General features: G+C 37.7%; 1 protein-coding gene across 15 annotated transcripts in view; it reads right to left on the reverse strand.

Annotated features, from left to right (window-relative positions):
* The window catches only part of PTPRK (protein tyrosine phosphatase receptor type K), a 407,715-nt gene that overhangs the window by 26,590 nt on the left and 354,314 nt on the right, over nucleotides 1–26,811 (reverse strand). For 3 of the 15 annotated variants that reach the window (XM_065056913.1, XM_065056901.1, XM_065056911.1), the window contains exons 14-17: nucleotides 10,488–10,626; nucleotides 7,183–7,212; nucleotides 3,577–3,737; nucleotides 1,406–1,441 (exon numbers count right to left, since the gene is read on the reverse strand). In XM_065056913.1, the coding sequence (XP_064912985.1) occupies nucleotides 1,406–1,441; nucleotides 3,577–3,737; nucleotides 7,183–7,212; nucleotides 10,488–10,626 (366 nt within the window). Of the gene's footprint in view, nucleotides 1–1,405; nucleotides 1,442–3,576; nucleotides 3,738–7,182; nucleotides 7,213–9,331; nucleotides 9,374–10,487; nucleotides 10,627–26,811 lie in introns of all 15 variants that reach the window. The other 12 variants (XM_065056897.1, XM_065056899.1, XM_065056900.1 and 9 more) reach the window with 8 other exon arrangements.

The following is a 26,811-nucleotide window of genomic DNA, read 5'->3' on the forward strand; positions in this document are numbered from 1 at the left end:
ATGAAATGGAATAATGGACTGGGTAATGATAACTGGGACTTTAGCAGGTAACTCAATGCAAGTCAGCAACATGAGCGCAATAAAAAGGACAAAATGCATTTCAAGTAGCAGAAACACTAAAAGTCAACTAGAAGAGAGAACTGAGGACACATGACCCTTTCAAGGGGTAAAAGACTGTTTTAAAAGGACAAGAGTGTGTCAGTTCTCCATATTTTCTGAGTCTCTCAGAAGGAAATGGCTCAATACACAGCAAGAAAGATTTAGTTTAGATTAGTCTAGTTAGGAAAAACTAGGAGTGAGCAGTAATAATACTAAGTAGTAACACCCAGTTAGTAGTAGGTAATACTCAGACAACTGAGCTTTGGGTCTCACATAATACTAACACGGATTTGATTTTTTTTAATTTTATTTAGGAGGAGTGAGGCATTGGAACGTGCCACTGCAAGAGCAAAATTCTCTTCACTGCAAATTTTTAAAACACAATAGGTAATCAATGGCCATAAAGAGTCTATATTACATGTATAATATCCCATTTCAAAACAGAGAAGGGATTAAACTGCCTCCATGTCTCCTTAGGCTTTACTTCTAGGAATCTAATTTTCCACTTCAGTTTATGTTCACATCCACCTCCTGATATTTGTCTTTTGTCCTAACATAACCTCAGCAACTGACTGAAACTCAGTACTGCACATTGTGTTTATCACACCAAAAACTCGGGTACAAATTATACTTTTATCTTTGTATTAAAAAAACAAAAAACCAAAACAAACAAACTCTAAAACATGTATTAAGTGTTAGATGTGACATAGAAATACGCAGCTTGGCCGCTTCCAAGATCTGTTTTTATTTTTTAAGTATAAAGTTGAAAAACTTAGTAGCTAAGGTCAATTGAAATATGTAATTAATAAGGGCATACAGGAATATTTGTACAGAACCTATAGCAAAATTTGTTATTTCTTCATGTATATTACAGAAGATTTTCCCTTTTCTATTTTTATTTTCTTTCTTGTTACTTAGAAGATTGAGCTTTGGGTGCTAAATAATGCTAATATGGATCCAAATTTTTGTTTTATGTATCACTTAATAGAGTTCTAGTTTCACCTGTCAGTTCCTAGAAACTCAGGTTGAATGGTCTGGGGAGAAAAGTTTTAGTACTTTCCATTTACCTATTTCCTCATTTACTCTTCAGGTAGCACTGACTACGATTAACTTCCTAATGAGTACATAAAATAATTTTTATTCTAAAAGCAGAGTCAGTTTAATTTTGAATTGATAAACTGAGTGTAGGATTATTTTCTGACAACAGCATAGCTATCTTTTACATAAAACAAGCTGTTTCAATGTTCAACCATGCAAGGAGATGAAACTCATGCAGGAATGTATAATGAAGGACTAGGGTCCTCACCTAACACAGCTGTCGGCACAAGTGGATCATTGGGCACTGTGGGAAAACAAAGCTTGTGAAGAAACACATTACCCTCAATTTGTGTATTTTTAAGAATAAAAACAATATACTTCAGAGTATAACCAAGTGATAACTAAACCCCATTAATTTTGTTACAACAGAACAACAGAATGAATACACAGTTCCAGAAAGCATCCTGAATAAAAGAGAAATGAAAGGTAGTGATTTTGGACTTCAGAAATGTAATGATAAAGGCAAAGAGAGTCTTACTGAAATGAAATAAGGAAGTCATTACATGCAATTTAGTTCTTGAATGGGCTCCTCCTTCACTATTGTTCTTTTGCTTCACCAGAAAGGATCACTTTCATAGAACCAACTCCTTTCTTTTTAAACCCATCCTCTCATGTAATACTCAAATATCTCATCTCAAAAGAAAATGTTAGTTTTTTAAAGTCTTCCAGGCAATTTTAAAAATTATATGCATATTTACAGTCAATAGCTTTTTTCTGTACGATGTCAAAGATATTATTCTTAATGAGTACAGAAAAATCAAAGATAAACAGACACAGATGTCTGAATAAAATGCATAGAATTTTATAATCCAGTATCCCAACTAGAACCACGCAGAGACAATTGTGCTGTTTTGGACAGAAATGATGGAATCTAGAATTTGTTTTTGTTTCAATCTGGAACAAAAATTTAAAATATCACCAGCTCTGTGCCAAAAATGATCTCCAGTTCTCAAGTATTCTGCCTAAAAGTTTGCCGTATAGCAGGAAACCCCAAAAGCCTGGAAGGTTCTTTGCCTCAACACAGATGATGGTCAGGGAAACTCAATCCTCCAGCACCCCAAAATATCACATACCTAGGATGCTGGAAAACAGTGATGCCAAACTTCTTTGCCAGCCAACAAGGACAGCTGTGTGGCTGGGGCTCAGGGGCTTTTGGCATAATGTCAGTTCATCTGGAAGGCTGCCCAAGCACCTGGCAGCCCTGGTTCACTAAGACACATAGGTTCCTGATGGATACTTTGCCTGGGATCCACCATGACTTAGTCCAAATGGAACTGTCTTTGCAAACCCGCCTCCACAAATTTCAATGCCAATAAGATGCCAAATTTTGGAGAATTTTCAAAGAGTTCTGGCCAAATCTGAGTAGAAAACCTTGCAGGCTGTTACTAAACTGCTGTTTATAATTGGTTATGAGACACTTAAAATGTTAGCACTCTGCAGTTTGGTAAGCTTCAATAAACCGAGCAATAAACCCTCCTCTAAAATCCATTTTCCTTACAACACTCAGGAAAGAACTTAAGAGCCTTAAGGGATGTATTTTGCTCAAGCGTGTTAAGCAGTATGGGAGGCAAGCGAAGGTGGAGTGCCTTTCTCAAAAGATGGCAATTCAAGCTGCTCAGATCTGTTCAAAGCCAAACCACAAGTCCATGTCCAATGTGACAAGGTCAGGTTCCCACCAGCTCTGTGGCAGAACTGTGTCCCTTCGATTACTTACACACTGGTTTTGAGATACTCCGAGTCTGCCAGTGGAGTATTTTACTTTTGTGCAAGGCATAGTGCAGATGCTAGGAGGCAAATGTACTGGACAGCAGCAGCTAGAATCCAGACATTTAACAGTCAGAAACCCAAACTGCCAAACTTTGTCAAAACCAGACTGTTGGCAAGTCTACAAAAAAGCAATACAAATAGGGAGCTAATTTGCAGATATATTAAGAAGCTCATTCCTAAACTTCACAAACAGCAAGGAAAATTGTCAATGTTTCCTTCTGTTACAATGTCCTTACTGCCAAAAGAAAGAAATTACTTTGGACCTCATATTATTATTCACTACAGACATGGTGTTATGCAGTAATATTTAACATGTTGGTATTAAATATCCTTATGAGGGAAAACTCAATTTCAGATTTCAGTTGAGATATTCTAGAAGTATAATATTTTCCCTAGAACAAGTATTAATTCATACTGAAAGCACATGTAAATATTTAAATAATCAGCCACATACCAATAAGGATAACATCCAAACATGTCTACTCAACCTTGGGGTTTGCTATTGTTCCTAGAAAACCTGTAGCTTACAACAATGCTCCTTAAAAAGTAGGATTCTTTTCCGTGTTTCTGTATTCATCTACACTCCAGAGTATCTATCGCTGTCATACTTACATCTGGGGCTGAAGTTATGAGAGTCCATAAATGTGATTGAAAGGGGATCCTCTGCATGCAGGGTACTCTGGTCAGCGTAACTCCTGTCCATTGCATTCACCATGTGCGTCATCTCCTGGCGAGTTGTCCCCATGGCATCTTTGCGCTTCTTCGCAAGTTTGCTGCCCAGCCAAAAAAAAAAGCCCAAACCATCTTAATATTTGATGAATATTGATGTCTACAGTAATCAACATCTATAATCCTGCGTGACTGAAAAGTCTGGCTGAATTTCCTGTGTACAGCTTTTTCAGGGTGAAATTGATAAAACTCTGTATGTTGCTACAAAAGAGTCATGATCATGTGTTGTCTGTACACACACAAAAGCTGTAATGGAAGTGCTAACTTCTCTACCCTAGTAATATTTTTTTTTTCCTGCAGAGTAATTACACTAATATAAACAAATTAGGGAATATAATTACAATTTAACTGAAATGATAAATAAGAAGCATCTGTGCATGCAGTTTTATCAACCATCTCCATTTAAATCTGTTTTGATTTTATATATGGATAATTCACTCCCCTTGCTTGCCTTGCTAGAAAGAAATAATCTAACCTAAATTATTTTGTTAGTCAAGAAACCTATGAAATAAGAAAAGAAATGTGATTATTTTATATGCATGCATATACCTTTTATTTAAAAAGTCGTTCTTCCCATTCAGTACACAAGACACAACATGATACCATACTTTGTTCCTGACAGTGAACTTTGGTTCTTTAAAAAACAAACAACCCCCCCTCACTACTCTACCCTTTCATGCAGTTTGGGAACGTCTTAAATTTTGACACTAACAGTCTTACACTCTGAACTTATCACAGTTAAACAGGAACCTGATCTGTACAACTGAACACCCCAAATTAACAGCCAAAGCCCTGAAAGCGTACTCTTCTACAATATTTCTCAGTTCTTTCCTTTTGATGAAGAACTAGAAGTGATTTTCACTGTTTTCAGAAATCAGATGGAAGCCGACAATATATTTTAATTACAATTTAGAGCCTACTACTCTCAAAGCACGTATCTCCAGCAGTGGGAAGTATGCAGAGCAGCAAGAAGTGCACCTTGGTTCTGCAGGAACCTGTGACACACGTTAAACTGTTCTGAAATCTCTCTGTCTTCATCTGAAGCTGTGACTGCAATGTAACAGATAGTCAACCTGCTCATTTGGGTAAATCTGACACCACATGAGAGGGACACAATCACTGCGTTCTTGAAAATGTATGTTTTTAAAACACAGCTTAGCTTCCCAGTTTTTTTCTGCATAAAATATCATCAAATACCCTGTTAACTGTTCAGGCAGTACTTATCTTACATTTCTCTGACTAAAGAACTGCTTGCTCTGCCTCTGTTCTCTGATAACGTTTAATATTCTGTGCCACACTCTAACAGGAGGCAGAAAGTCTAAATTATCCATCCATGTTACATCCTGGGAACGTTCACCAGAAAGGACCTACACCTCTAGGGCAGGAAGAACTTAATGGTTTTGTATATTTAAGAAAATGTTGGATTGTTTATTAAGCTAATAAGTCTTGGTTCTCAACAAGGGGCCACAAAGTAGGATACAGATGGACAAAGTACTCCTGGGAACAATGAAGATACTTTCACTAATCGGACTTCTCTCCTTATTTTGTTCTGCTCTCCCTGCTACAATCCCCCCCTTTCTTTTCCCCATTTACAAACAGACTAGTTGGAAAACTGCTACTCAATAACGCTCTTGCTACAAAAATCCCAAAGGTGGTCTCTAAACCTATAATTTTTTCATCAAACCCTTGTGATGTACACAAGTAATCTCTGTGTATCAGTTGTTCAGTGACAACTGAAAAACCAGTGACAGTTGGATGTCTCCCTTAAAATGCTTTATTTTATACATTTACTCCACATATTCCTTAAGAAAAGGTGGTTTAAATGATACTCCAGTTGAACAAATGAAGACCATCAGAACTTCCAGAAGTAAAACTGCTTGAGCTTTATAACTGGTTCCCAATACTATCAAGGCTTATACAGAACTGGCATTTCTAGTTCAGACTGCTTTTTTTAAGTTTCAAAGCCTTTCAGATAGTCTCTATACACTGAAGATCTCCTTTTTCTAATGCCACCTCAGAAACGGCACAAAAAGACTATTACATCTCATCTCTCGGCTATATTAAGCCTTCCTTTGAAGAATCACTTTGTAACAAAACTTGCTAGCTACGCTAAATAAATCAACAGCTATTAAGGCTTTCAAGTTATTAGCTTATTACAGCAGCTGCTTTCTAATTCTTATGTTCTGCTTCAACTCCTAAAAAGGCCTATTGTGTTGTAGCGCTGCAACCCAAAGCTGCTGGGAAATGGGAGGACAGGTGTATTGTTCAACAGCTCCTGGCTCCCTCTGGGTTTGACTTCTTTTTCCTTTCCTTTTCTCCCTTCCTTCACTCAGCTAAAGGCATATACAATCTATGCTTCATGATAGTTAACCAAATCGTTAGGCTAAAGTACTTGAGGCTGACAGAAAGTGTAAATGATTCTCATTATCTCCTAAAGGATCCAGTTGGGTGAACCTGTGCAGGTGGGGGTTTTAGTGGGAGCTGGAGGGGAAAAGTGCTCCATCATAGGATGAAACTGTGCAGTTAATTACCTCGAGCTGAAGCAATTGTTATTTAACAAGGAAATTATAATTTGTCACAATAAACTGGAGAACAGCAGTTAGTTAAACCAGCTTAGCTTTTTTTTTTTTTTTTAATTTTTAAGTTTGTTTAAAGAAGTAGACTAATCTGCTTATAAACGTGGAAGAGTATTATCAGACACCACTGGTTCATCAAAGCACTTGAGAGCATTCTTAGATCCCCTCTGAAGTCAAGGGCTTTATGCATTTATTTATTTAAAATTAAGAATGTAACCACTTTGCTCAATCACAGCCAAAAGTGCTGCCAGCCTTCACAATAACTCCTTTGGTCAACAGGTATAGAAAAAGTTTATTTTGCTTCAATGAAGCAAAACTTTGTGCAGCCAATGTCATAAAGTAAGATCCACTTCACTAAAAATATTTCTGTTTAAAAAAAAAATAAAACAAGAAAGAAAGGTTGGTATCACAGATGTATTGCTCTGCCATTGGTAGGGCAGAGACCAGTTTATAAAGGCCTGGCATCTGCCTATGATCTGCGTAGGAAAAGTGGTGCACAGGATCCCTCCTGGTAACTGATACACTAAGAAAGAACAATTTGTGATTTACAAGCATAATTCTCTAGCTAGGAAAAGGGGTTTTTTCCGTAGTGTGATGTGTTGCTGTGAATCATAATGCAAATTAAATTATGATTACAATAAATTAAAATGATAGCTATGGAAAAAAAAAACTGCAGCAAAAAGCAGAAGTCTCAATATACAGTTAGAAATACAATATCCCTTTAAAAAAAAAAAAAAAACCACAGGGTAAGAGTAACAGGAACAATGATACAAGCAATTTTTCAAGCCTGAGAACAAAGAAAGGTAACTACCAATAAAGCTTTGGGAAAAGTGTAGACTGTTTTTCTTTTTTTAAAAAGGGATACTGCACCTTTAAAACATGTAAAATAGTAAGTCACCCATATTCTACTTACAGATAGTAGGAGTAAGAATAGTAGCTCCTCCTGGCAAGCAAATCACAGACAGTGGAAAAAGAGAAGCAATGGTGAATGAAAAGCGTGACTGTGTCACATTCAATAAAGCAGAGAAATGTGCGTTTAAAAAAAAATTGAAAAATTCATGTTTCTTTGGTTAGCATTTCAACTTGCTCATGCACAAATTAGCCTTACTTTGCCATGCAATTAAAAAAAATACACTAGCATATAAAAATGATTTGGTTTTTAGAAAGATCGCTTGAGAAAATTACATGCTGAGATTTCATTTATTGCCAAAAAATTTGAAAATTAAATGGATTGTGTATTTTCAACATGCAGTTCAGCATAATATAATGATTACCGCCTAGATGTCACGACAAATGAACAGCTGTGTACAAATCTTGTGCAGTAAATATGCTTTTTACTTTTCAGTTACAAAAAACTAAAGATTGCATTAATAAATACATTTAATCAGAAAACAAATTTCATGTCATTCATTTTAACATCTTTATTGGTACACAGATGTATACGTATATGTTTGTATGCGTACTACATGTAGCTATATGAGTACACACCTTTTAAAGAATGCATGTTTACAACAGATGTTTGTGTACTGACATATATACCACACATTTCCTGAATGCAAACATATGTTTTCTATTTTAAAATGTTACAATTGGAAATGCTGATGTAGTCATGCTAAGCATTAGAGATATGGAAGGTAAACAAATGGAAGGAGATGAAGGACATTTGGAAACAGTCCAACAATGACTTGGAAAATAAAAATGGCATTGCTTGTTAAAGATGCAGTATCCCTTTTCTTAGTTGGTTTGATTACTCTGACAAAACTCCGTAAGAGCTGTTAAGAGCTTCATTCGGGAAAACTTCAAACCAATTTGTACAAAACGGTCAGGCGAAGCCTAAAACATCTCAAGCTCATGAACAAAACTGCTTAGTACTCCATTTTCCAATAAAATGTAATGCTGCATTTAATCAGATTGAGATAGCGATGGCTGTGTATACGACTTGATTAACCAATGAAAATGCAGAAACCATTGTTTTATCAACTTTTCTGTGTAATAAGCTGCAGTCAATTCAGGTACCAAAAGGGATACTACATAATGGATCACCAAATATGTACACTACAGAAGATGATGCAAACGGATCGGTTTTCAGTCCCACCACAACTAAGTGTAGTGTGTTTATGTGCGTGTGAATGTGTCAGGGTTTTTACAGCTGTACTTGGCTTCATTGTATTAATTGCCCTGATTCACTAGATGAACTGAATTAACTCAGGTTTACAAAGGTTTTAGCTGCTTGGTAAGAGACCTTAACTAAAGCTGGTATTAAAGAAAAAAAACCTGCCCACTTTTCCTTGGGAGGGGTTGGCATGCCACACCTATAACATACAGGATAGACAACCAATTAAACTATCATGATGAATAATTGCCAAACATTAAAGATTCATTAAGCAGGTTAATTTCTCACATATTTTGAATACAAAATACTACAGAGTTTAGAAATGTTATGTGTGTTAGCATGATGATCAAGTATCATTCCTAAGAGGGCACTGCCTTTGCAGCTTCAGAGGAAGGAAGGGGGAAAGGAAATTTAAAAAAATAATTTCATGGAGAAAATCAACTTTCATCAAACAATTCAACACTGAAAGTCTAAAAGGACTCTGAATGCAAGAGGTAAAAAGGACAGGAAAAACAAACACATCTAACTTTTTTTTTGTTACCTGCAAAACTAGTTAATCCCATTTGGAAGTGACTGACATTCTGTAGTGGCAGACAGTCTCTCTCTCTCACACACACACAAGTGCACACACAGAGTCTTCTGTTAAACATAAGGGGACCACTGCAACATGCACAGAGGAGATGAGACTCCTCAGCACATACTTCGCAATAAAGCTATAAAATAGAGATTTCTTCCTGAAAGCTGAAAAACAAATTTTTTTTGTTTGTTTTTCAGAAGTTGTGTAAAGAAAGAAAATTGGCTGACTGTATGTCTTTTTTGCATATGATGAGCTGGACCTTTTGCATATGTGTTAATTCTCGACCACAGAGGTAAACAACAGAGAAAAGTAAAAGCACTTTTGGGGAAAATCACATATGTAGCTAACTAACACAGAACACTATAAGCATACCTAATGTTTCTAATGCAGACGTTTCTTCTCCAAGTTATATATCTCCAGGGATAATTGTAAAGAGGCAATAAATTAAAAAAATCTAATGCAAACCAGTAATTATAACAAACAGAATGATCTCAGGTACAATATTTGTTTTTTCTCTTAATCTTTAAAAATAATAGCAAGCTGCATTTCAGATGAACATTGGCAACATTTACAGATTTCTTTAAGACTGCTGCAAAAGGTGAGGGAATGCAATGCACACAGCACCGGAATACAAAGGTCTCATTCTACCCAAGGGAAACCAGCTTGTGCCCTGCAAAGGGGACCCGCCCAGGGTGGGACAACAACGAAAGGGAGGAATTGGGTTCGATGCTGTAACTATGGATTTATAGAGCCACGTTATGAACTTTTACACCAGGTTCAAAGAGTTGCAACTACTGGGAAGTCAAGACTTCAAACTGACCAAGCAATAGGGTAGCATGATTTACTAGAGGTAGGAGCATTTAGCTGCGGAGTTAGCATTGTACTATGCCAGAAGATGGCGATATTGCTTACTGCCTAAGAAAGCACTGAAAAAAATCAAAATTCATTCAAATTAATACACTTTCAAACAATTTCATGCACTAAAGACTCACTAGATAATTTTACAGTGATGTGGTATGACTTTTCAGAAAAAAACTCCAGGTTTACAAGAGTATAAATAGAGGTATAAAATTACATTATTTTGCAAGTTGGATAACATACAGATACAAGTAACTCATTAAAGCTGCATATAGAAACTCAAATTCATTAGGTGATTACAACATGAAAAGTGCAGTAAGTTACTATATTTTTCTTTGCTTATATTAAAAAAAAAAAAAGGCTCCATGAATTTCTTTTACACCCGTTTTAATATTCTGTTTAATATTCTGTACAGTCCTCCCACTGCTACTTAAATCTACTTGGAAATAAATAAGTCTGAAAAAATATAAAGAAATCTTCTCTAAATCCATCAGAAGAATCACAGCAAAACCAAGAGAAAACACATAGATCTGATCTAAAAACTGATGTGAGCTACTGGTCCTCTAACTTTTCTTTTCTTTTTTTTTTTTTAAAGACCTGTTAAAAGAATATTCATTTAGTTATTGTTTTATATGGAGGGAAGAGGGATCAGCACAGATAATTTCCTTACCTTTTTTTGACGATCAATATGACAACAAGGAGAAGTAGGATGAATACTAGAATTCCAGCACTTATTCCTGCTATTTTCACCACTCGATCTGTTTGTTTAGCTGGATCTGGAATCACCTCAGGTTCTTCTGTTGCTGCTGCTAAATGAATGAAAAAACAAGTTGCTGAAACATGTAAGTGCTAGAGACAAGAAAACCATCATTGGTGATAATTCCCAAATATGTGTGTGTTTTAATACAGTAGCCAGAATATAGATACGTTTCAAGTGTTTATATGTCTAGAAATATCATATAGACACACTATAGATTTCAATCTATATGCTGTATATTTGCAACACCAAGTATATGACCATATAGGTGTGTATACAGTTGTGTGTATATATATGTGTGTGTATACATATATATATATAAAAAATTTCCTGTATATGAAAGTGTATATGCTTCTGGACTTCTAAACAAGTCACTGTGATACAAAGCAGAAGACAGAGACAACCTATCAACTAAATCATCATTACTTCATTTAATGTTATTTTTAAAGATATTAAATATGGAATATTTAACACTGACTAGTGAGATTGTGTTGACTCACAAACAGTAAATTAAACTGTTTTCCAAGCTGCAGCCAACACCCTGAACTCTAGTCCTTCTCTCCTTCACCCAGTTTCAGTCCACCTTTGTGTATTAATTCACCTTACAGCATCTAGCCTGAGATCTGCATTCTACAGGGATTTTTTGTTCTCCAAATAAGGCCATCCATAAAGCCAAACCTACAGTCAGCAGTAGTTTTATTTCTGTTTATAAGCCCTGAAAAAAATATATCGCTGCTCTACACAGATGAAACCACTCTGTAACACAGCTGAGTGGGCTGAGGCCACAGGTTACAGCAGAGAGGAAAACAGAATATATATATGAAAGCATGCAGCCATTCAGTCTGCACCTCTTTGCATCACAGCCTGGTGTACAAAGGATCAGGAACATGAGAGTTTTCAGCCTGGCAAAAATATCAAAAAATATAAATAGCTTTCAGCTAGGGGTAAAATCCCACGAGGTGTTTATTTGTAAAATAGGAAATAGCTCTTCAGTTCTCTAGTTCTTACTTTCTAAGGCTGTGCACACAGGCACGGATGGGTACGTGTAGTTGCTTGCTTTCTCTCTCCTAACCCTTCTTCTCTCTCCAACCCTTCTTCCCTCACTCTCCACCCAGCATGCAGCAGATGCCACTTGACCAATTCCCTCTCACTGCAGCTGCACGTGGAGTAATTACAAGCAGTTGGTAGCATGATGCCTATGTCACTACACAGAAAATGTCCTTTAACGCTGAAACTAGGAGGCTTCTCAACAGACCACCAGAACAACCTGAACAAAAACTCAGGTGAAGCCACACCAGAGAAAGACTACTGCTCCCCCAAAAATCTGCTCCATGGGCCTTTCAGAAAGCCAGTGTAGTCAGTACCAGGGATAACTGGTATCTAATACTTTCTGGTTTTAACCAGGTTACCCAGACTGTTTCTATTCAGGTTCCAGGTACAGGAACCGTTATCATTTTCTGAGGGAAGGATCATGCTGATGTTTTAAATCATACTTTATTACTTGTTTTTGTAATCTCCATCTCAGCATTATCTGAACCACTTACTAACGACTTACCCTCAGAACAACCTTCTGAGTTAGGAACGTGCTCTTTCCTACCCATGTGAGAGCTAGGCAGACAACGAGAGATCTGGCAGTGCTTTAATCATAAAACTTAATCATCATCATAAGACTTCATCACCATAATCATGTCTCTCCCCTACAGCTTGAACTCTGTCTGTTGAGAAATACTAAATGCTTCCTCCTTTGTGTAAATACATGCCTGTGTGCACATTTGCATACATAACCAGCGTGGACTCAATACTATATATTTTGTTCACATTATGATTGTTGTTGAGGTGTCTAGGGGCAAGAGTTGGGGTCAGCTAAGTGGTGTGTTTATGCGCAGCTGTGTATGCACAACACATACACACACGTTAGAATGCCACAGACACATATGATGCTGTCTAGCAGAGAAAACAAGGGGATGACTTTTGAGGTTAAACTGGAAGGAGAAGGTGTTCAAGATTTTCTATGCCAAAATTAATCAGCTCTCAGTCTACTATTAGCTGGGCTGGATGTGACGAGCAGAAATGAACATTTGATGAGCAGTAGAGCCAAAATGCCAATCTCTAGGGTCAAAAGACCACTCAAGGCTAAAATATAAATGGCTTTACATGCCAGTGTGAAAAAAAATCCTGTTTGCTGCTCGGGGTACTGAAAAACAGCAAGATCAGGGAACCATAGATAGGGGAACACTCAAGAGTGGAATAGTCACTGTGTCTGGAATCACCATGAGGACAACATGAGTGCAGCTGCATAGCTCTGACCTGGCAAAAGTAAGAACTACTCAAGCTGCAAAATAAGGCATGAACAAGAGATTTAGGTGTGTGGACTGAGATTTAAGGCCAGGTCTTCGAGAAATTTCAAAATATGAATCACAAGGATTGGATGTGACCTGAAGATGCATCTGAAAAGGTGAAGGCTCAAAATACATCCCAAAATGCAGGCTTTGAGTCTTGATCAGGACGTGGTATTTTCACAGAAGTATTAGTGAAAGATGAAAGAGCAGAGGGGAAAGAATGAGAGATCTGTCTCACACTTCCCTGGAGAAAGATATGACCCTTATTGCTTGATAGAGCAAGCTGCAATATAGGTGCTTCCCAGAGTCATATTTAAAATTATTGCTTGGCTACTCACAATATTATTTCATTCAGAAAAGTTACTTTAGAGAAACAACTATACAGTTCTTAGAAAATTTGAAGGAAGGGCTACTGCAGGAGTTAACTTATTTGCCTAACTTAAGCACTGGTGTTTTATTATATATTCTGTAAGAAATGATTGAGTTTGGATCATCAGTAACTGTTCAAAATGCAGCTCTCTGTCCCAGTTTTCAGAACAGTGGAAAACCAGGAGGATATCATCTGCTTGTCCATTTATTCTGGCTTCCTTACACTAAGTGGTCTGAAGTAAGAGACTCATTCCATGAACTTTAATGCTGCGTATGAGATAAAGCTGGTGCCCACTGGAAATGTACCACAGCACCTTAAATTAGTGGTGAAAAATTATATTGAATAGTCATAGAATAAGCAAGTGTATAACCAGTGCTTGAGACTCCTCTATCCAATCTATGATCAAAACAATACCTCTCTCCCCAGTATGAACAGAAAAATTGCTTTTGACTTAAATGAAGCCAGGATTATTATATTAATGTTTTCAGCAACAGATAATATATGCATTCTCTAGATTAAATGTTACATTTGGGGACTATAAGAAAGCAATTATAGATATAAATCATGCTGTAATCTATTATTCATGTGTATGTGCATTGTATGCAATGAAGCATATTATTTTGAGGAAGCCATTGAATGTAGCATTGGATCATTTAATGAAACTTACGAATTTGAAAGTATTTCACATTACTATGTTTTAATTTTGATAGTTTAAACCGTGTTGTAAAAAGCATGTGTGAGCTTACACATACACAGCCAAAGGACAAAACCAGAAACCTTGTGCCTGCATGTTAAACTTATCTGTATAAGTCAGCATCTCCTGGTTGCTGATTACACAAGGACTACAGCAGCAAGAGGAATTCTGCTTACTCTGAGAATTTGCTCTGTCTGTTCTCTGGACTACAAGACTGTCAGGACTTTTGTTTCTCTGAAGTCACTCTTCTATAGGCTGAACTGCTGGCTTGCCAAACAAAGAAACTCAACTAACCATGCTTCACTAAGGGCAAATCTCACCTAACTAATCTAGTGGCCTTCTGTGATAGAGTGGCTACATCAGTGGACAGAGGAAAACCTACTGATGTCATCTATTTTGACTACTGTAAGCCTTTGACAAGGTCCCCCACGATATCTTTCTTTTTAAAGGGAGAGACAGAGTAGTTAAAATTTGTATTATTTTGATAATTGGAGTTAACTCTGTATATTTCTAGACAAGGTAAAAATGATCTAAAATTATTTAAGTTATAAAAGTACGTGCTTTACTAATTCCTAATATTATTTTCTTACATCTTGAAAGGCAGGTCTTGAAACTTGCATTGTAACAGAATTATGAATATATGAAAATGGACTCCCTATTGGCTCTTAATTCCTTTGGACAGCCTTACTCTAACAGACCTTCAATTAAGTGTCGATTTTTACAATATCCTTGCATATTACTACATTTTTTTCACAATTTGACCCTGTAAGTCTAAGAAGAGATAATCCTACAGTTTTCAACTAGTGCAAAGTCATCTTGCATAAAATTTTCAAGAAGAGTTTCTTGTCTCAAACAGGGAGTTAACTACAGATTTTGCCCCTATAAGAATAATTACCTGCACAGAACATTTATGAGCTAGACCAGGGCGAGAACACTGGATTTTGCAATTTATCCACTTAACTTTCTTCTACTCAGAACAGTAGCAGCAATCACAGTCCCATTCACAAAGTACATAAAATAACTCGATCTGTGATTCTGTCTCTGCACATTGCCAATAACAGTCACCACATAAGAAGTAATTTTCATTGTTTTCATGAATACTTAAGGACAATATTCATTCAGTTGACTTCCATGATCAATAGCATGAAGTTCAACTGTGAACAGCACTAAATTAGACTAGGATTGCTAACACTCTCAGGGACAGCAAATTCTGAACAGTCAGTGAGATCAAGTCCATCTAATTCTCATAATTTGCTGATACACCTAATTCCTCTAAATTTTTATAGTGTTTTTAATCAAATACACATAAAAATCTAACACTCATATGTAAAACTGAGTGTTTTCCTAATATTCATATGTAATTCTTAAAGTATATCATGGTATAAGGAGTTCAGTCACACCATATATTGCTTTACTGTCTTCTCCTTCCTTCTGAGGTTCAGAATTTACACACAGCCTTGCAAAATTGTCAGAGAATTTATGAGACTCAGCACAAAATCTATTCACCTATACCTTCCTAAGGAGACGATGTTGGAACCAAGATAATGATATTCCACTTGCTCATCCAAACAAAATTATTCAAGCAAAAAATTCTGGTAGGATTTTGCAGGGCCGTTTGTGTGGTACAACTTGGAGAACAGCCAGCCTTCTAAAAGACAGCTTTTAAATCAGAGGTTTTGAACAGGATTTTATATGTAACCTTCTCACCATACCATTTGACTTTCTTAACATTCACAGCATTTTATGCTAGGTTTCCTTTGTGTGAGTGAGGGAAGAAACTCTGTTTTATGCATGATTAAAGCTGCTATTTTATTACACTGCATTTTCTTTGAATGTTAATTTCTGGCTGTGGCAGATCTTTGAATTCTCACAAACTGGTGTAACTGCCGCATAGCTTGATATTCAAAATAGCTCTGCTCAAGATAATCTGTTCTGTACCTTTGTTACGTGGCATTCAAAAACTTTTAATTAAAAACAGGAATGACATCTGAATGAGTTCAACAAGGTAACATCAGGATAACATCAAATGAAACTGGTGTTCCAGCCAGTCAGTCTACCACCTGAGAAAAGGGCTCTTTGAGAAACCAAGCAAGATTCTCTGCTTAGTATTTTCTTTCAGACTGCTCTGTCCTGTGTTTTAACAATCTGCCTGAAAGACCGTTGTATCTCCATCAGTTTTGTTTTGTTACTGCTTTGCTAGAATGATAATCATTGTGCAATTAAAGAAATTTTTAGAAGTCTGAAAGTTAATTAATAAATTCAAGTTCAGAGAGAGAGGATCTGTAACCCCTTTTAGCTCAATTATATTAAAAAAAAAAAAAAAAAGTCTTGGCTGATTATTTGATGAACACACTTGTATGTGCTTTTGCAGAGATGGTGGAGATGGGATATCCAACGTGATCCAGCAAACTATGCACACAATTCATGAGGTCGTACAGATTTCCTCATGTGAGTCAGTTTGGTACACTGCTGGCCTCTCTGAGATTTTTCTTTTTCAGGTTGAAAGCTGGAGACAAGTTTGCTGGGAAAGGAATCCCCCCACAACGCTCCCTTCTCTATGGCCTCCAAAGAGCTTCTTTCTTGGAGTGCAGCTTCTGGGAGATGAAGACATGCCAAAAATTCAATAGGGTTTGGTACATCTAAGCAGTTACTTCCAGGACTCTAAATTACAGCTTTGTAGGGTAGCATTATTAAAAAGAAAAATTGTATTTGATTATGAACTGAAAATGTGACTCCCCGAGCTGTGCTTTGAAGTGTCAGGTTCATCCCTGTCACCATGGTAACCAGGGTCCATGGCTGCCCCAAGGAAAAGAGTTTAACAGGCTCTGCTGGTGAAAAGGGGGATGCCTGGCACCACCTGCCTCTCCTCTGCACCAGTCCAGGAAGAGGAGGGTAGAGAGGTGATGCTTGGATAAAATCTGCTGCCCCACTTTGTGCTGCGACACACTGTGCCCGTCTCTATGCCTACTTGTGTCCCTTGCTGGGGGAGAGGGGGAAGCATCACAGATGCTACCAGCTCTGCCTAACAGAGGGGGTCCTCACTGCCCCAAAGCTTTGCGATATTAAAAGTTGAGCCCTCATACAAAAAAATCACATACCACTGTTCTCTACATAAAAGGTCATTGCTACAGAAATGGATAGAGAGACTGTTTCACAGGCCCCTACAGCTCCATCTGAAAGAACTTTTTGATCCCTCTCAAAGGATGGCTTACACACAAAAATGAAATAAATACAGCTTCAAGCTAACCTCTAGTCAGATTTGAGATGGTATAAGATGCTGTAGAGGTACAGAAAGTCCCATAGGTGGCTCTACACACAAATATGGTACCAGGTAAACAAGTGACTCCCTGCTTACACATCCTGCTTCCAGATAATTCAGAAAAATAGCTTGAGCTTACGCTATGTTTTTTAAAAGGTTGTATTAAAAATTATGAACATGCACATTATAAATATTTATATGCATTCTTAATTAATTAAGCGAACTAGCACAGCATATCGTGCCATATGAGAATGTATATTATATACATTTTATATATATATATATATATATATATATATATATATATATATTAATATATAAGACCAGTTCCTTACAGGTATCATTAAGCCCTCGCAAGTGTAGATATATATGGCTTTGATAAATGATATATAATTAAAAAAAGAAACAATCCCATCTTTTCTACTCTCCAGCTCTTTCAAAGCATTCCATTGACTGGTACTACTTTGGTAGGAAACTACAAAGAAAACACAATCGGGTGAACCAAGTGTCTTCTGCTACCAGGGACTGTACCAAAATTAATGAGGACTTACTCTTGCAATGTTCCACTGAGAAGCAATTTAAATTCACAATGACTACTTTGAAAACAATAATGTCCACGAGTTTATACCCAATTATGAAAGAGTTTACCTTAAAAGATTCAGAAGTATCACATGAAAAAAAAAATGCTGAATCCATTTGCCTCACTAACTCTCAAATCTTGGACACGTGCAGATGAATAGAGCCAAAGCAGGAACAATGCTGAGGAGACAATGTTCTAGCAACACTGGGCCCTGCTGTCTGCAGGTCACATTGAAAAAGCCTTCAATGCACTTCTACTACACCTGCTACTAAGATGTACTACTTGTGCAGGTGCTTTGTAGACACTTCATTATCTTCTGAAACACTGCAAGGATAGGATTAGGTTATAGGGAATGAAAGATGTTCAGTGCATTTTATTTTCTACAGGTTGTAAGGCTTTTGATTCCCAAGTTTCTAAGCAGGAGACAGTTGTTTATGTAGACATTACTAATCTAGCTTTAAACGAGCTGGTTCAATGACACAACTGTGTCCCCAGGACACAAAAAGCTCTGGGTGAATACAAATGGTAACTGGGGCAAAGCATGGTATACCGGGGTATAAGCTGAAGTTACATTTTCAGCTTCTAGTTCAGTTATTTTAACTGAGACAGGACATAGGATAAAAATGTGAGCTAAGTCTTCTGCAATGGCAGATCCACAAGCAAAGAACGAACTCACAGAATATTAGGGATTGGAAGGGACCTCAAAAGATCATCTAGTCCAATCCCCCTGCCGGAGCAGGAACACCTAGATGAGTTTACACAGAAAGGCGTCCAGGCGGGTTTTGAATGTCTCCAGAGAAGGAGACTCCATGACCCCCCTGGGAAGCCTGTTCCAGTGTTCTGGTACCCTCACTGTGAAGAAGTTTCTTCTCATATTTAAATGGAACCTCTTGTGTTCCAGTTTGCATGCTCCCAGGGTGGAGGAACGGAGCCTCTCCCTCTGTTGCTGCTGCTCTGCCCAAGAGAGAGGAGATAACTCCTGGCTGCAGCACATCACTAAGTCCAGGCAGAACTGAACTTGTCTTTGGAACTGTCAACTCCAAAATGTATAGAACAATGTTCCTGGGTTTGCTTAATGGAAATGTAGCTCACAGATATGTGGGTTTTTCCATCTTTGAAGTTCCCTCTTAGGTTATTATTTAAAAACTGTCACTCACAGTGCAGAGGCTAGAGTCTTGCCCAGAAAAAAATCCTAGTCTGTGCCAGAACTCAGGTTTTGGAAAGCTACAGGATCTCCTAAAATACAAATTGTGGACAATACTAAGTGTTCGCTTCAAAATACCAGGTCTCATCCTGTAACAGCTGCATTTTTGAAATGTTGGAGAAATTAAGAAAATATCTAATGAAATTTTATTTTGAAATCTAGTTAATTTTCTGTGTCTTGGAAAAAAATCACTTTTTAGAATGAGACTTTCTTGAGCCACTTGACGCAGTTATTTCAACAGCCAATATGGAAGTAAAGTTCTAAAGACTCAAACCCATTTTTTTCATTGCATGAGTATGAACAGACCTTGAAAAGCACACGTAAAAAAAATGTGTATAAATACATAACATGAATGCTGTAAAGTATCAGACTGGCACAATGGAGTCTAAATCACTATTTTGCACCCTGATTTCCTGGAAAGGGATATTGCTCAAGAATGGTCCCCTAACAGTCGAATTCATCTGATCATAATCATTTAATGATGACTTGCTGGACGGACTATTACCATATTACCAATATATAAAGGGTGAGTGCCACGAGGATGGAGCCAGGCTCTAGTCGGTGGCAAACAATGATAGGACAAGGGGTAACGGGATCAAGCTGGAACACAAGAGGTTCCACTTAATTTTGAGAAGAAACTTCTTCTCAGTGAGGGTGACAGAGCACTGGAACAGGCTGCCCAGGGGGGTTGTGGAGTCTCCTTCCCTGGAGACATTCAAAACCCGCCTGGGCATGTTCCTGTGCGACATCACCTAGGCGTTCCTGCTCCAACAGGGGGATTGGACTAGATGATCTTTTGAGGTCCCTTCCAATCCCAAACATACTGTGATACTGTGATTTCTTAAGGTTACTGTGACTACTTCTGGACCACAACATGTGTGTTGTTAGACCTCTTGTAGTATTTTTTCATGAGAACATATAAAGGCAGCCAGCCTTTTGGTAATGAAAACATTTATGAAGTTTGGTGTTTGTTTAGTTTGGTTTTTGTTTGGTTGGTTTTAGTTAATGCTTGACCACATTACAAATTAATCACCTTCAAGTCTGAGTGTTAACAAACAGTCTGCTTTCAGAAACAGGTGTTTTTAAAAATAAATTTTGACTTGATGCTAGCTACAAAATTTCAGTTGTGGAAAACGCTGCATTAAGAAATTAATCTGGTTTTGACAATGACTCCTATATGGCTTGTTAGCTCAGAATTAAACCTGAAAAGAAAATTACATACAAGCAATGTTTGGTAAGAAATATACAAAATACCCCATCTTTATGTGCCTTTTCACCAGGTAACATTTAAGAAGTTTAGCAGAGAAAACACATTGTAATGATCGTTATCATTTATATATGCACACAACATGGTTTATGGGGAAAAATATTACTCTCAAACCTCTGAAGTTCAATTTTGCTATATTTATTGGAAATAACATTCTATGCATAACTTCTGCTAATTCAAGCAACTATAAAATTGTAAGTGAGAATTTACTGGTAGTGTAGGAGTTTCAGAGTTATTGCAGACCTGTGCAATTATACTGAGGAAGCAAGGACAGCTTAACTCTCCTTTACCACAAAACCGCAAACTCTCAACCCAAACTATACTTAGGCTAGTTCAAAATACAGAAATTCCTAAGGTTAAAAACTATCTTAGCTCAAATGCAGTGTTCACAACATTGAGGATGGAATCAAAAGACAAAGGCAAAGAGGAGGAAGATAAACTGTGTTTCCTTCATCCTTTCAAAAAAACCAAACCCCCACAGATTAAAGTTTATACAGTGCTAAAACTAGTCCTTAATAGCACCCATAGGTTATTATTTGCTATTCAGAATGGCGAAAGGTAAGAAAATACACAAAACCCTCTCCAAGAAAACAAATAGTTAATTATTCCTTTGAAGTTAGGTCTCAGTTTTCCCAAACCCACATAGATTAAAGTTTATACAGTGCTAAAACTAATCTTTAATAGCACCCATTGGTTATTAGTATCCCAGATTCTTACTGTCATGACTGCCAGCCCTCAGTATTTTGTTTCCTGTAAAGTTTGGTACTTTTTCAAATAAAGTGAAAGAGTAAATGTAAGTACCCCAAAACAATCAAAGATGTTTTCTTTCACATTAATTCTATTCTTCCATCTAGAGAATTTTTTTTGCAACTTCTTCAGCTATACCATACTCCCTGACATGATTCAGTGTCTATAGGAGTCCACTGGAAGAGCTGGGAAACATGCAGATGTGCAATACCCATGGCAGAGAACTTTCCTTCTCTTTAAAATCTTCCCATCTGAAGAACATCCACTCTCAGAAAGTTACACAGGTCGAAACTGTTGAGCTTCTCCTGAACTTCTCAGCACTAACAGGTGTCCAAGCAGCTGGAGGTCTGGGAGCATGAGGGAAAGGCAAATATCCTCTTCTAAACCCAGATGCACATCGCAGTGGGCTGCACGTACTGTCTCAGCCATTACACTAATTACTCAGTTGCTCCCAAATCTGCTTATCCAAATAGATCTGAAAGGTTTTATGTCAGCACTTTAAGCTAGGCCACCTGATTTTGCACTGAAACATCAAACCAGCAGTGCTTATCCACACCAGTCTACCAGCTGCGACATGAGGGCAACAGCCTTTAGCTGCCTGAAAGCTTTGACATCTTCCGCTACACCAACCATTTGTAAAACAAACATGTTACCTAAGCCTTAAACCCGTGCAAAAAGTCACGAGCCTATTTATAGGCTTGTTTAACATCTAGAAATGCAGCTGTAATGGCACTGCAACAACGTGCAGCTAATGCAAAGACAACTGTGTGAAAAAGAGCACATTGATGTTCACAGCAGGTTGATTGCCATTGACTTGCAAGTTCAGATCAGGACCTGTAATGACATTAAAAGCCTTTTGCACTGTGTCATTGCCTCTCTTTCCACAGTGGCATCAGCCTATATCACTAACACTTCAAAGAAACTTTCAAGCAGGAGGAAGAGGTGGCAGTCCTGCAGACTACAGGACAAAACACTCCCATGAGAAAGAAGACTGTTAATGTGTATGGCCAGTTTCTGAGCCTTTGACTTCACTGTTACACATTTTTTTACTTTTCTATAGAAGTCTCACTGCCTTCAAACCCTAATCAATTTCTCTCTAATCAATTTCTCTCTTCTGAAAGAAATAAGAGACTTTTTGTTATTTCCATTATTCAAGTAAATACACAAAACTGCTATGAGGGAACCAGATGTAATAAAGAGCCTTCACGATTAAAGTTAGATGAACTTTTCACACCTGGTATTACACTGGTTCATAAAAAGGGAAGATGAATCAGTTTTTAATTGCATAAAGCTTACTCTGACAGAAGACAGCCAGGCTGTAGGAAAAATAGTACTGGGTTGTGCAGTATGCAGAACTAAAAAGTACCAGTTTGCAAGTAGATTTGTGGCCCCCTTGGCTGTGTGTTTTGTGGGTAGTGAAGCATTTAGTTGTTTTATCCAGAGGATGAAATTAGCTGTTCTGTATTGGATATGCCTTGGGCTGTTGCTTTCCCAGCTAGATTCTCCAGGAAAATACAACTGTATGAAAGGCAAAAAAGAATATACCTAACAAAAGCTTAAAATCCACACAGAAGTCAAAATAAATGAAGCCAACTATAACATGCAAATATTGTATTATGATTTATGTAATGGATTGCTGGCAAAGAAGATTACTATACTGGTATTTATGTTTTAAATCTGGTTTTAGGGTTTTCAGTCAGTTGTGATCTGATTAAAATGTGACTGATTTGGAGGAGAAAATCACCTTAAACTGGGAGAATGCCAAGAACTCTTGCAGATGAGGTGGCAAAAATATCTATACTGGGGCACTGAGCTTTGCCCAACAACGAGCAAAAACAGATTTGCATTTTAAAATAGGAGCAAATAGTTGAATTAAACAAGGACTGATATGAAAACAGTGCGCTCTAGTGTTCAGAGACAAAGGCTAAGAAACACCTGTAGGTACCTCATTTAAATTGACCCTTTGGCAAAATGTGGCTTACAATTTAAAACACACATAGTGTGAGCTCCCATTTACAAGTGGGTATTCCTGACCATCCACAGTGAAAACGGCCTTTCTTGTCTTCAAGGAAATGACAACGGCTTTACTCAGGGAATGACTTGATACAATTTTAATCCAGGCAATGTCATCCATCAGCTTCCTTAGGGACAGATAGCCAGAATTTTCAGACACGGGTAGAGGAAGTCATCCTGACATATTCAGACAGCATCAACACAGGAGAAGACTTTCAGATGGCTTGAGCAGTTCTCGAGGTAGTAATATTTTAAATAATGTTTGAAAAGAAATGTACACATGGGAAAACATATTAGCTAATTAATGCAATGACAATATGTCCAAATAAGACCTCATCTTTTCTGACTGTGGTGTAACAACATGACTAATAAGTATGAAATGAAAACACAGTGCAATTCTGTATGATGATGTCTGCTACTTACAGAATAACCCAAAAGTAAAATTAAATACAAAACAAAGGTTTGCATACCTCAACCATTCAAGAAATGGAAAGTGGAGACTAATAATGTGTTTCTGAACCAAACTTTAAACAACTTGGTACTACATTTCACTTCATAAGAAAAATATAAAAACATTTTTGACTACTAGAACACTTTAGAAGGTAAATGATTATCTAACAGTTCTTTAAGCAGGACAAAATGCCGAAAAGGAAAAGCAAGAAATAAAAAGATAGTTTTGATCTAAAAATCACATATAACAGTAACTTGTTTTCACTGTGCAATAAATACAAACCTTAGAATACCTACAGTATTAAAGGTCAACTGTCTTTGTTATCTCACTGATCATTTAGGGGTAAACATACCTACTGAAAAAGAGGAAGGGACCCAGTAACCTGTCAATTTTGGACATGCAGGTAAAAGTTTTACTTAGTGTGAGTGGTAAAAATAAAAATTCGACCCTGTGCTCCCAAACTTGTACCAGGACTGACATATTTCCACTCAGCTACATGTGATACTCTCCAGGGAAAAGCCCTACATTTGAGATGGTAACATGGTGCCACAGTGCAGCCTGGAGTCCAGCCTGGAGTCAGAGAGCAGCTTTGCAGAAAAAGGCAAAGTGGACAAGGAGGACAGGAGTCAGCAGTACACCACTGCAGGGATGAAGGCCCACCAAATACTGGGTTTTCGCAGTAGGACTGAAGTCAGCAAGTTGAAGGCTGTGGTCATGCCTGTCTATACTGCATGTGTGCAGCTACCCAGAACACTGTGTCCAGCCTGGGCTCCTCACTACAAGAACCAATACTGGATCCAGCCTAGTGGAGAGCCAGTAGGGAGTCTCAGGCCGTACATGGCTGTAGAGAGTGCTGAGGGAGCTGGCTTTGTTCAGCATGGAACAATGACAGTTTTGGGGAGGGGCAAAGGAAGGAGGGAATTGATTGTGGTGCCACCTACAGCTGACTCATGGGTGGTGAATGTAGAGAAGACATAGCAAGACTTTGCTCTGATAGATGCACAGCAAAAGGACTAGGGGCAACAGATGTGACTTGCAACAAGGGAAATCCAAAGTAGAGAGCATGAAAGAAAATAAATCACAATGAGAGTGGTCAAACACTGGGACAAGTGTCTAGAGAGGAATCTCCATCCTTGGAGACATTCTTAACCCAGCTTGATGAGGCCCTGGGCAACCTGATTTAGCTTCCAAGTTAGATCCAATTAAGCTGAACCTGCTCTGAACAAGGGGTGGACCAGACAACCTCTACAGGTCTCTTCCAATGGGAATTATTCCAAGGTTCCTACTTTTATACATGAAGACACCAAGTGAGACTCTTAAGGTCATTGCTCTAAGTAGTCACTATTGCCTTGTTTTCGTAAATAAACAAATGTGTAAAGCAGAATTTTCTGAAATGCAGGGAATGCAGATTTAACTTCATATTTCTTCCAGTTTCAGTATTTTCTTTAGATTTATGTTTGAGTATTTTTTCCCTAAGACTCGCAATTTCAAAAACAATCCTCTACATTTAAATGAGAGCTGGTCCCTACACACTTCTGAAGTTGACTGTAGCTTTAAGCATCTGGCCCTGAGTATTTAAGGAAAAAAATCATGCCCTTGTTTGCTGAAAGATCCCCAGTGGCCACCAGTTGCCTATACAGAGGAAGACTGCTCTTCAGGTCCTGCCTCTCAACACAAAGAAGTGCAGAAAGCCAGCAGAGAAGAGCCATCAGCTGAGTTAGTCATTGCTTACCAGAAAGCATCTTGATCAGCTGAGGTTTCATTAACTGGGAAAGGGGATAGAAAGCATCTTTTCAAGCTGCGATTAACATGGCTACATACTGGGTGAAAGAACTTGCTGCCTATAGCATGTGACTGCTTGCCTCCCTGAAATGTGCTCCTCATCTGCTTGTGGACATCTCCCCAGGGGCTCCCCAGGGCTGGAGAAACCCTGCTGTAAGAAAGAGTGCGGAGACAAAAGAGGGGGGAGATTCGGGGTTTAGCGTCAGAAAGACAGCTTGTGGTTAAAGGAGCTGCCCCAGGTCTGAAAGAAGAATGAAAATACAGAGACATGGCAAGGGAAATGAGAAATGAAAAGAAAGAGAGTCTGGAAAACAGATATGCAGAACAAGGAAAATATGATGAAAAAGAAATGGACTATTAGAAAAACAGCAAAAGAAAGCAAGCAAGCATAAAATAAAAAAAAAAAAAAAAAGAAAGTGTATAGGTTGATACAGAAAATGTTTAAAATTCTTTAGTGATAAAAAGAAATTATTTCTGATGAAATCAATGATTTTTGGTTCTAAATGTCAATTTAAATTGGACTTGAGTTGTATTCCCTTGCTACACAAATTTTACTAATTTGTGCCAATGAAACAATCCAAATGTGGATATCTGTGAGCAAAAGAAGTGCATGCCTGCCTGCCTTCCTATCCCAGACCTGTTACAAACATTGCTTTGTGTATTCCAGCAAGGCCATCCCCCGTGCTGGTCAGCAACGGAACTCCAGGTGTTACTACATGTGTTGCCACCACATAGAACTACCATGTAACGTCACATAAATTGTATGACTTTTTGTGAGGTGGGCAGAACAAGAACGTAAATAGTGTTACAAATCACGACTGAAATGCAGTGTCAGATCTGCACACAGTGATTTATGATCAACCTATTTATGATACAAATTACCTTGGGTCACTGCTATTAAGCCTTCAACTTTAGTTGTAGCAAATACATTCCTTTCTCTTTCTTACGCTGCATTTAAAAACAAATCAAACAAATTTAAAAAGGCACTGAAAGGAGCCAAGTGGTGTTACCTCAATAGAAAAATGTCAGTGCAGATCTTGTCATTTAACCTTCCTTCCTCCCCCAGAATCAAACAAGTCCTGCCTCAAACTATTGCACTGCTTTTACCCTTGATGCTACTTATAAGATTTTTAAGCCTGTATATTTTTCCTAAGTATAAAAGAAATATTTCTCAAAGTAATCTTTACTGAACAAATGAAAGAATCAAAATGAGCTTAGGTCTAACTATAAGCAAAGCAAGGACCAAATATCAGAGTCCATTTTATCTTTAAAAAATTTTTGTTATTAGCATTGTAAACACAGAAGCGCTTTTTAAAAAGCATGAACAGGTTTTTAAACCCAAAACCTTCCAGTTTGCTTCAGCTATACTCCACATTTCGCTACTTTCTTGAGATCTGGGAAATCAAACAAAGCCATATGCATCTGATAGTGGACAGTCCTTGGAAATCAGCGGGACTATGTCAGTATGGACAAACAGAGGAGTGCTCCTACCATTCTTAATACAAACTACTAAAAGAGAAGACATATTTCA

This window comes from Columba livia, chromosome 3 (assembly GCF_036013475.1).
Source record: "Columba livia isolate bColLiv1 breed racing homer chromosome 3, bColLiv1.pat.W.v2, whole genome shotgun sequence".
Classification (NCBI taxonomy): domain Eukaryota; kingdom Metazoa; phylum Chordata; class Aves; order Columbiformes; family Columbidae; genus Columba; species Columba livia.